General features: G+C 44.9%; 1 protein-coding gene across 4 annotated transcripts in view; it reads left to right on the top strand.

The window, feature by feature from the left end:
* Ocln (occludin) overlaps positions 1–11,780 on the top strand; it is a 45,556-nt gene that overhangs the window by 682 nt on the left and 33,094 nt on the right. For 3 of the 4 annotated variants that reach the window (XM_026788968.1, XM_005366556.2, XM_013353536.2), the window contains one exon: positions 10,602–10,717. In XM_026788968.1, the coding sequence (XP_026644769.1) occupies positions 10,668–10,717 (50 nt within the window). In that variant the 5' untranslated portion in view covers positions 10,602–10,667. Of the gene's footprint in view, positions 1–782; positions 856–10,601; positions 10,718–11,780 lie in introns of those variants that run through there. The other variant, XM_026788969.1, reaches the window with a different exon arrangement.

The following is an 11,780-nucleotide window of genomic DNA, read 5'->3' as shown; positions in this document are numbered from 1 at the left end:
TCTCTCTCTCTCCTGTCTCTCTCTCTCTCCTGTCTCTCTCTCTCCTGTCTCTCTGTCTCTGTCTCTCGAAGCTGCGAGCGAAACCCTCTTCACCACAAATACCTGGGCAACTTTCTGCAATTACAGAGGCGGGCGCCTCGTGGGCCGAACCCACGCTCAGCTAGGGCGGTAGAGAACTGTGGGCTTCTCGGGGTCCCCAGTTAGGGCTGGAGAGAGGTGATGCAGGACGACCTAGATCCCCGTGGCCCTCCTGGTTTCTGCCCCATTGGGTAATTCATCCTAGGGAAAGGGGAGGCCAGGGGTCTTCTGCAGTGTCCACAGAGTCTCGGCGTGTATTACTTGGCTGTTTAAAACAGGGGGCGGTGCGTGCGCCCTTATTGATTTAAGCTGTCGGAGTTCTTTTCGAGTGATGCTGGATTTCGAGGGAAGCTGCTCACACAGTACATTCTCATCCGTGACCGCGAGCTGCGGATCTGCCCCGGGGCAGATACTGCTCGGCCGTCCTGCACTGGCCCGGCTGCTCGCGAGCGTAGAGCCGCCGTGGGACGCACGCACGGTCGCGGGGTTCCCGCAGCTTGCCTAGGCTATCCACTTTGCAGATATCCCGGGCAAAGCCGGCCCCGCGAGTACAGCGGCAAGTGGCCAGCGTTGGAGGAAGTATGCAGGGACAAGTGGGTGGGGACCAAAATGGCCTCTGCATCTTGGCGCCGGAACAGCTCTGAGCCCCTTTCGTCCTAGGTGGAGCGACTGAACTCCAGCAGGAGTGGCAGTATCCTTCGGTCTGCCCCGGGCTCACCGGGCAAAGTGCCACCAGGGGAATTACCTGGGGCGGGAAGGAGGCAGCTTTCCAGGCAGGTTAGTAGTGTGTGGCTCTCTGGCACAACAGGTGTGTTATGGAGATCCCGGGAAAAGAGAAATGGTTCTCAGTGCGGTGCTTTCTGGTGAAGCCTTCTGTTGCTGGTGGGCTGTTCAGCTACACGTCCCTGTGTGTAACAGTAGTTCCTTAAATTTCCACTGCTGGTGTTTTTCTCTTTTCTTCTTTGGATTTATCTACTTGTTAGTGCTTCCTTTGTTAGGTGATGGGATGGCCAGGTCAGCGAGCTAACTTTGGGCTGGGGGGGGGGGACACTCTACCTTCTGGCGACTTCCAGGCAGCACCTCTCTGTATAAGGTTCTTTGTTAAAGCAGATCCTTCTAGACCTTTCTCGTAAGAGTTTGGGGTGGGACTTTGTTCCAGGGTTGGAATCTCAGCACGAAAACAAACAAACAAGCAGCAACAGAAAACCCCAAACCAAAACAAAACAAAATGCCTCAAAAATTTACAGAATACAGAAAACTTAAGCCAAGCCATAAGGACTAGTTAACCCTAGAGAATTCCAGAGAAAATGCCTACTATAGCGAGCCGAGGAGGCACCTTTCAATTCAGCCTGTTTGTACACCTGGAGATTTTGGTGTGTCACTGGATATTGAGAATAATTTTGCACTTTGGGGAATACAGTTTAGGGCTCTGCTAGCAGTATAACACAGCTATGTCCCAACTCTCAAGCAAGCTTGTGTTAGTTATAGTCTTCTTGTATGTAGCACCTAGGGTTTTTTTTCTTCTCTGAAGTACTTGTGACTTGTAGTTTGGGATGGAGCCTTTCATTCTTCATTTCTAACAAGCTCACAAGTTGAGCCTATACTGTTGTGTGTTTGTCCCCCACCCCCATCTCAGAGTGTAAGCACGGACTTTCACCTGACCTTGATTTGATATATTTACTGTTAGTTCGCGTAGTTCAAGAGATTCACTGCCGGGCTGAAATTCCAGCTCACTAAAATGGAGCATCGGGCCGTGCGATGGTGGCGCACGCCTTTAATCCCAGCACTCGGGAGGCAGAGGCAGGCGGATCTCTGTGAGTTCGAGACCAGCCTGGTCTACAAGAGCTAGTTCCAGGACAGGCTCCAAAGCCACAGAGAAACCCTGTCTCGAAAAACCAAAATAAATAAATAAATAAATAAACAAATAAATAAATAAATAAATAAATAAATAAATAAAATGGAGCATCGGCTTTATTATCCAAATATTGATGGGCCATCCCTTTGTGCTCAGGACCAGCAAAGGGACTAGGGAAGGTGATGGCGGAGAGGTCAGGCCAGAGGTCAGGGATGGAGGAAAATTACTGAGTGGTCTGGAGAGCATCGCTGAAGCTACCTTTGAGCTGTGAGCTGAACTAGGGAACTTGACTGGCAACATCAAGATCCTCTCAGGGGGTGGAGCATCGTGTCACAGAACTTGGGAGACAGAGGTAGGTGGAGCTCTTGTGAGTTCTAGGACAGCCAGTGCTACATAACGAGATCGAGATCGTATCTCAAAAAGAAAAAAAAAATAAGTTTTGGGGCTGGAGAGATGGCTCGCTCAGTGGTTAATAACATATTCTACTCTTCCAGAGGACCCAAGTTCACTTCCTAGGAACCACGCGAGATGGCTCACAACTGTCTCCAGCTCCTGGGGGATCTAGCTGCTGGCCTCTGTGGGCACCTGCATTCAAATACACATGCCTAAACACAGATACATACACATAACTAAAAATAATAAAAAATAAATCTTTACAAATCCTCTTTGGGCTCAGTGGGTAAAGGCACTTGCCAGCAAGCCTATGACTTCAGTTTGGTCCATGGAGGGAATAGACTGCCAAAAGTTGTCCTTTGACCTCGCATGCCATGAGACATGAGTGTAAATTAATGTAATTAAAAAAGACTTAAAAATATTCTTTGGAGTTGAAGATCTAATTCAATGTTAGACTGCTTGATTAGAATGTATAATGTCCCTAGGTTCAAGCCTCAGCAGGGGGAAGATCCTAATTGGAGTCCTTAATTATATATAGAGATTTTTTTAAGTTCTTTTTTCCTTCATATGTATGACTGTTTTTGTCTACATGCATATATGTGTATGCACATGTTTGCCTGAAAGCAGGGTTGCAGATGGTTGTGTATCACTATGTGGGTTCTGGGAATCGAACCCTGATCTTCTGTAAGAGCAACTAGTGATTTTTTAATTTTTTAAGCTGGTCAGTGGTGGCGCACACCTTTAATCCCAGTACTTGGGAGTGGATCTCTCTGAGTTCCGAGACCAGCCTGGTCTATAAGAGTTCCAGAGTGGGGGAGGGGGAGGGAAATGGGAGGCAGGGAGGAGGCGGAAATTTTTTCAAAAAAAAAAAAAAAAGTAGCCGGGCGTTGGTGGCGCACGCCTTTAATCCCAGCACTCGGGAGGCAGAGGCAGGCGGATCTCTGTGAGTTCGAGACCAGCCTGGTCTACAGAGCTAGTTCCAGGACAGGCTCCAAAGCCACAGAGAAACCCTGTCTCGAAAAACAAAAACAAACAAAAAGAGCAACAAGTAATTTTTTTTTAATGTTAGAGAGAGATTCTTAATATATTACTTTAGATTTTGTTGTTGTGGTCTGTTTTTGGGACAAAAATCTCTCTGATCTCCAACTCACAGAGATCCACCTGCCTCTGCCTCCCAAGTGCTGTAATTAAAATCATACACCACCACACTTAGCTTAAAAAACAGTATGTGCACACATATGTGTACATACACACACACACTTATGAAAGCATTAGCTGGGAATGCTGGTTTTCTGTGTAGCATGTTCTGTAAGGATCTGTCTGTCCTTCATTAGCTAGCATAGCTGTGGTCCTCTAGCCCTGCTGGTCTTCATGCTCTGGTGATGAAAGAAACCAGTGGGGCCCTTAGGCCAAGCCCTAGAGGCCTTTCCCCTCCCTTTTCCCCTCTGTGTGGCACAAACTAACTGTGCCTTGCTCTTTAGCTGCTGGTTGTGTTTGTCACTGATTTAGGGACCTTGAAGTGGCATCTCTTAAGTAATACTAAGTAACTCCTGCCTATGGGCAGGAACTGAAATGGTTATTTGTTATTCCTGGAGGGGGTGGAGTCAGGGCCACTTCCCACTAGGGGAAACTTCCCAACATTGAGATGAAATCCTATCCTGCGGTTTTGGGTGTTTTGTTTTTGTTTCAAACCATTTCTAGGACTACAAAGACAGCTCTTAAAATGTTTCAGGTCCTTTAGAGTAGTCTAAAAGGACATTAAAATCATCTCATTCTCCAGGTCAAGTTCTACAGGACAAGCGTTGCCTGTTTTCCAGCTATTTTCTTAAGATGTGTTTGTTTGTTTTCTTTTGTTTTAAGATCCTGAACTGTTATAGTCACTGTCCTGGATCTGTACCCAGGGTGGAACCTGATGTACAGATTCAGGTTTTGTTTCTTTTCATTTTCAGGGTTAGGGCTGGAATCCAAGGCCACCGAGCTCCAGCCCCAGCTCCTGTTGGTTCCCTTACAGCATTCCCAGACACTAACACAGTTTCTGAGTGCTCTCTAAGATTTGGACAGCCTTTGTTAAAATTCTTACCGAAGGAAATGTTCTTTTTGCTGGGGTGGGGTATGTGCCTCTAAGATTGAACAGAGCCCAAGTCGGATCCCCTTTCTTCTGTATTCTCATATAGATTTTTGTGAATTAAGTTTTTTATTTTTATTTTTCCGTCTCCTCTACCAAACTCAGGCTGTCAGTTTTTAGGGAAGCAGGCAGTGGCAAAATCTCTGGGCTTTAGCAGCAGGTTTGCTGTATTTTTTTGGTGCTGGGTATTGAACTTGGGACCTTGTGAGTGACCTCACTGAGCTACAGCTGTGACTTATTTATGTCCCCAAACACCTGAGTGCCCGAGCGCTTACCTTCCTCAGCTTTCGGGGAGCCAGGGAGTATGAGTGCATCTGCCTCTTATTTCTGCTTTGTTTACCCCAGTCAAGGTCAGGAGTATGAGTGCATCTGCCTCTCATTTCTGCTTTATTTACCCCAGTCAAGGTCAGGAGCTGATGCGCTAATAAATGAGGCTGATGGAACTAGTTCGTGTCTTCAAACTCATTTTGATCTTGCAGATAGACCTTGCTGATTATCGATGGATTCCTAGCCCTTGGGTTCTTAGTTATTCTTTCCAGTGTTTGGTCAGCTGCAAATCTGGATAACCTTGTCTGCGGTTACCACTGGAGACCTCACTCCAGGTGAACATAAATGCTCCATTCTTTGTGCTAATTAGATGTTGTTATTTAGCTCCCTGGGTCTCTGCCCAATCCTACAAGATTGTACTCCAGATTCCCTGGATTCTTTCTCTGTGCTCTTGCCTGGTAACTTTCTTCAGAGGAGAAACCAAGGTGTAGTGTAGCAAGAGCTGTCTACAATCTGCTTTCTCAAATTGTTTCAGTTTAGAAATCCTTGCTGTTGGAGGAAACATGACAGCCAAACTCCAACCTCTAGGAAATAACACTTAGAAAGGGATCTTGTTTGAATTTCTTACAACTAAAGCTTGAATTGGAATTAATTTAGCTTTTTTTTGGAGGGGTTTCGAGACTAGGTTAATTTAGTTTTTAATAATTGATACAGAGCCTGGAATTCGGGGTAGTCGTTGTCAATCTCCTCCTCCTCTTTTTTTTTTTTTTTTAAGACAGGGTCTTACTATGTAACCTTAGCTGCCCTGAAGCTTGCTCTGTAGACCAGGCTAGCCTTAAACTCATAGATATCCTCCTATCCTCCTGCCTCTGCCTCCTGTGCTGAGACTAAAGGTGCATGTCACCAACCATTCCTGGCTCATGTGTAGTGTTTTAAGAAAGAAAAGATGTATTAATGTGTAGGTGTGTGTGCCAGGATATGTTTATGGGCACCACACTTATGCTGGTATCTGAAGAAGCCAGGGAGTGTTGGGTCCCTGGAACTAGAGTTACTGGCACTTGCTGCCTGATGTGGAAACCAAACCCAGTTCTTCTGCTAGAGCAGTAAGCACTTTAAATTGCTGAGCCATCTCTCTAGCCCCTGTATTGCCTTTGTGTGTGTGTATGTGTGTGTGTGTGTGTTTTGAGACAGGGTTTTTCTGTGTAACAGCCTTAACTGTTCTGGAACTAGCTCTGTAGACCAGGCTGGCCTCAAACTCACAGAGATCCACCTGCCTCTCTGCCTCCCAAGTGCTGGGACTAAAGTTGTGCTCCACCACTGCCTGGTTCTTGTATTGTCTTTTGAGAGAGAATCTCATGCTAAAGCCAAGTTGTACTCAACTTATAGCCCAGACAGACCTTGAACTCATGCCTCAGCCTCCCAAATGCTGAGATTTCATAGGCTAGCCACCATGTCTGGCTTTGGGAGTAGTCTTGAGTGACTGAGTTGTAGGTCACTTAGATCACTTAGAAGATCACTTAGAAGAGGAATCACTAAGTTTCCTCTGAGGTCAGTATTTGTCACTATCAGCATCAGTCTTACATTTATTTAATAATGTTTGAAATTTTCTTTAATGTTTTTTTTTCCCCAAACATCATTTAGGAAGTCCAAATGGGCTTGAATTGCTCATATATGTATTTCAGCATGAGATGAAGAAGTGGACCTTGGGCTAGTTACAGGGCTGCACACACAGGATTTATATGTTTGTTGTGCATTGGCAGAGTGGTTTTAAAGAAACAAATGACTGGCAGAGGCACTCTAGTTACTTCCTGGACTCTTGCCTCTTGTTTACCCCAAACCATTCTTCTTTAAAAAAAATAAAGTGAGAAGTCGTCTTTCCTGTGCTGCTGCCATGTTGGTATTACCTGGATTTTCATCTTGGAGATTTTGTCTGATGTTCAGAGAGTTTTATTCTGAGATTTGGAACCGACTATTGAGTGGCGTGGAAGAGAGTTACTATCTATGTAGCTTACATAACACATTTAAAAAGTTTAAATTGACTTACTCTTCTCGATGGAGCAATGGACAGTTGTACAGACTTTACTTGAAAATGAAAAACAAATTTTGCTTCAATATACTCAGGTCATAGATCCTTCTTGACTGTTATTTGAAGGCAATACTCTGTCAAGTTCTGATATTTTCTCGTCACCTTCAGCCTGAAAGCACATGGGACAGAAGTACCCATGGTCCAATCTGATCCATGTAAATGTTGAGCAAATATTTGCACATCTACTGTGTGCCAGGTGCTGTTTTTTTTTATTTTTTAATATTTATTTATTTATTTATTTATTTATTTATTTATTTATTTATTTATTTATTATGTATACAATATTCTGTCTGTGTGTATGTCTGCAGGCCAGAAGAGGGCACCAGACCTCATTACAGATGGCTGTGAGCCACCATGTGGTTGCCGGGAATTGAACTCAGGACCTTTGGAAGAGCAGGCAATGCTCTTAACCACTGAGCCATCTCTCCAGGTGCTGTTTTAATCAGTGAACAACATGCAAAAAACTATTTACATGGAGTTTACCTAGTGGATCTAAAGTTCTCTTCCTTGCTAATCAATTACTAGTGTTGCCTGGAAAGAACTTAGTGTTGCTTCCATATACCCTACCCGAGGAACAGGAAGTGCTGGAAATTGAGCTGGGTGGTGCTGATGCACGCCTTTAATCCCAGAACTCAGAGGAAGAGGCAGGTAGATCTCTGTGAGTTCGAGGCCAGCCTGGTCTACCAGAGCTAGTTCCAGGACAGGCACCAAAGCTACAGAGAAACCCTGTCTCAAAAAAGCAAAACCAAAAACAGCCCCCCCTAAACAAAAACAAAAAACAAAAAAAGAAAACTGTAAAACTGAAGTTCATTTGTTTGCTCCTTCCTTCATCTTCTGCACACACGTGTGGCAGAGGACAGTATGCAGGTGTTGTTTCTCTCTTTCCACCGTGCAGGTCCTGGAGATTGAACTCAGGTCCTCATCGCCGGTGGCAATCCCTTTACCTGTTGAGCCATCTCATAGGCCTTTTCTTGGCTTTTCTGGCCTGGATTTTCTAGGATAAACTTCAGCTTTTGAGTCTCACCAAGATCTCTTGGGTGCCATGGCAGGTCGTGCCTAGATTCACTGCTTCATGAACATTAACACCACTTGTCCGCTCTGGGGGAAACTAGTGTATTCCAAATGAAATGGACTGAAAATCTGCGTGGAAAGGGTAGGGGCTGCGGGTCAGGTGACATGTCAGTGACTCATTGACTTCTTTATGGCTTTGGGCACATTGCTCCCCCTGTCTTTCTCAACCTTTCTATGTTTGTAAAAATGGGTAACCAGGGTGCTTTTGAGTCTGAATTGGAATTTTGTGCTAAGTGCCTGGCACGTGGGTAGGTACCCAGTGTGGCTTTTCTCCTTCTTCTCCCAGCTCCTCAGCCCAAGCTTCACAATTCCAGGGCTTGGCGGCGGCTGTTCCTGGATGCCCTTTCCTACCCGTCCTCATACATCCATTGCTGAGGATCATGACTCGTTTATGAGTGAGGAAGAGACTCTCCATGCACTTTCCTCTCAGCATCGTCTTATTTTAACAGATTAACAATGTTTCTGTGCAGCCCCACCCCCGTGTCAACACCTCACCAGCCTGGATGCGCATCCTTCTTCCCAGCTGATGGTCTTCATCACCTTTTTTTTTTTTGTTTGTTTTTTTGAGACAGGGTTTCTCTAGCTTTGGAGCCTGTCCTGGGACTAGCTCTTGTAGACCAGGCTGGCCTTCAACTCACAGAGATTCTCCTGCCTCTGCCTCCCGAGTGCTGGGTTTAAAGGCGTGCGCCACCACCGCCCGGCATCACTCTTGGTCACGTAGTTCAGCCTGGAGACGATCCTGTTCCGTGTGTGTCTCGTACTTCCACAGGCTCCGCTGTGTAGTTAGTTAGGACCTTGGTAAATGTGCGTTGATTGAGTGAAATCGCCTTTCAGGTGTGCAGACACTCTGCTTTAAGGAATTCTAGAACACAACTGCTCTGCTTTTTCTCCTCTGGAAGGACTCTTTAATATGTGTTTTCTTGTTTTGTAAAAATGATATTTTTGGAGACTTAGAGAAGGTGGTAAGAGAATGGGATAGCTAGAAATTACACCATCTGTGCCTATATCTTGCAACAACCACCTTTTTTTTTTTTTGAGACAGGGTTTCTCTCTGTAACAGTTCTGGCTGTCAGGGGCTCCTTTGTAGACTGGGCTGACCTTGAACTAGCAGAGAGCCAACGTCTCTGCTTCCCAGTGATGGGGTTAAAGGTGTGTGATGCCACCACCTGGATATTATCACTTTTAATAAGGGCACACTTTTAAGTTGTGCTTTAGGTAATTCTGGAGCACTAACAGGTGCTGCACTGTCATGTGCACGCTCATCCTACGTGAGCATTAAAGGTAATAGGAAGTTACCTTCCTTTCAGTGTTGGGGATCAAATCTAGGACCCTGGACATTCTAGGCAAATTCTCCGCTACGGAGCTATAGTCCTAGCAAATCCTCCATTAAGGAGCGACAGTCTTTGGCTTTGTTTATTTGTTTTGTTTTGTTTTTGTTAAGGGTCTTACTGTATTGGCTAGGTTGGTCTCCCACTTGAGATCCTTTTGCCCCAGATTCCCGAGTAGCTGGGGTTTCTGATATATACTACTGTACCTGGCATTGAAATTATTATCACTTTGTTTTTGAGACAGGGTTTCTATTTATAGCTTTGGAAACTGTCCTGGAACTCTTTCTGTAGACCAGGCTGGCCTCGAACTCACAGAGATCCACCTGTCTCTGCCTCCCAAATGCTGGGTTAAAGGCATGCACCACCAGCAAAATTATATTATTTGTTTTAGAAATTTAAGGGGCTGGAGAGATAGATGGCTCAGTGGTTAAGAGCACTGGCTGCTCTTCCACAGGACCTTGGTTCAATTTCCAGCACCCACATGGCAGCTCACAACTGTCTATAACTCCAGTTCCAGGGGATCCAACACCCTCACAGAGGTAAAACTGCACTGCACAAAAATAAGAGAAAATAAATCATTGAGCCAGGCCTGGTGGCACATGCCTTTAGTTCCAGCACTCAGGAACCAGAAGCAGATGGACCTCTGTGAGTTCAAGGCCAGGCTGATCTACAGAGTGAGTTTCTGGACAGTCTGGACCACACAGAAAAACCAAAAACCCAAAAGCAACAACAACAAAAAATTAAATCATTACTTTTTTTTTTAAATTTAAACTTAGGGTGTGTGTGTGTCTGTGTGTGTGTCTGTGTGTGTCTGTGTGTGTGTGTGCATGTGTGCTTGCCATGGCACACGTGTGACGGTGAGAGAACCTGCAGAAGTTGGTTCTCTCTTTGTAGTATGTTATTCCAGGGATTGAATTTAGTCGTCAGACTTCGTGGCAGACACCCTTGCCCACTGTGCCAGCTTGCTGATCCAGAATAATAATTTTGTGAAATAAATCCTTCCTTCTCTCTTCCCTTTTCCTTTATCTTTTTGAGACAAGATCTCATGTTAACCCTACGTGTTTCTTTTTTCTTTGTATGCGTTTGTTCTTAGTAGTGACTATTTAATTTTCTTCCCTTCTATATTGTAAAGTGATGTGAGGTGGTCATTATTGTAGCTCAGAATTTTAAGTTTAAAGATACTTGTGTGCCAGGGCCATGCAGAATGCAATACTGGCGCCAGGAGAAATGCTATTTTCTGTGCCTGCGGAACTGAAGGTCTGCCACGTAGAAGTGAGAAGTGGAACAGAGAATTAACGTGGGGTGAGCGGGCGCTTGGAGGCTGGATTCTGTACGTTTCTGGGTGACGCAAACTCCTCTGGTCAGCAGTAATTCCATCGGCCTACTTTTGTTGCTTAGGTTTGCTTATCTTGGGAGCCTGAAGTCTTGCTCATCATAAAGATCAGGTGACCAGTGAGATCAGCCATGTCTGTGAGGCCTCTTGAAAGTCCTCCGCCTTACCGACCTGACGAATTGTAAGTAACTCATTTTTCTTTCTTCTAATGGGGCTTGTTATATGTAAAAGAAACTTCCATCCATTAAGTCCTTGTTTTTAAAAATTAAGCCAGGGGATTAGGGCTCTAGCTCAGCATTTGGACCCAAACCCATCCCCAGTACTGATTCCTCCTCCCCCGCCCCCCACATCACACACTTTTAGGCTGGGGACAGGGCTCAGTTGGTAGAGTGTTTGCCTAGTAATGATTCAGGTGGTGGCTGGGTTTGATCTGTAGTACTGCATAAGCCAGGCATGGTGGCATACACCTTAATTCTAGCATTTTGGAGGTGGAGGCAGGAGAATCAGCCACATAATGAGAGTGAAGCCAGCTGGGGCCACGTGTGATCCAGTTTCAAAACAACAAGCAAGCAAACAAAAAAAAAAATCTAAGCCCAGGATGGTGTGCACACTTGCAATCCTGGTGCTTCCAAGGCAGAGATAGAACGATTACCATACATTTGAGGTAGTCTGGGTCTCTGTGTAGATCACAAGGCCGGTTAGGGCTATGTGGTAAGACTGTCTCAAACAATCTGAACAGTTTGCACTTAATGATGTGAATTGTACCAAAGGTTTACAATGAAAAGTAAATTTCCTTCTTCTGCATAACTTCCAAAATGGTCTGTAGTTGCCTGTAGAGGCAACTACACCGTCTATTTTTAATATTTGCCTCAAGATACTGTCTAGAGCTAGGTGTAGTAGCTTATGCCTTTGATCCTAGCTCCTGGAAGGCAGAGGCAGATTCAGGTAGATACCTCTGTGAGTTTGAGGGCAGCTGGGGCTATGTAGAGAGACTGCTTCAAAAAAAAAAAAAAACAAAAAACAAAGAGAATAACACCCACCAAGATATTATGTAAGGCTCAAAATTCTTAGGTTCAATTTGGTCAAATGACAGTGGTTCTGATACAAGTTGTCAATTTATAATTAAATTATTGGAATGTGCAGAGTAATTTTTATAACAGAGATTCAAAATCCAGCCGAGCATTCCCTGATGAGCTCTTAGTGTAGAATTGGTTTACTTTGCCACTGTTTTTTTGTTTTTTGTT

The sequence above is a fragment of the Microtus ochrogaster genome, unplaced genomic scaffold (assembly GCF_000317375.1).
Source record: "Microtus ochrogaster isolate Prairie Vole_2 unplaced genomic scaffold, MicOch1.0 UNK11, whole genome shotgun sequence".
Classification (NCBI taxonomy): Eukaryota; Metazoa; Chordata; class Mammalia; order Rodentia; family Cricetidae; genus Microtus; species Microtus ochrogaster.
The sequence above is the reverse complement of the archived record's forward strand: the minus strand, read 5'-3'. Positions and strand labels throughout refer to the sequence as shown.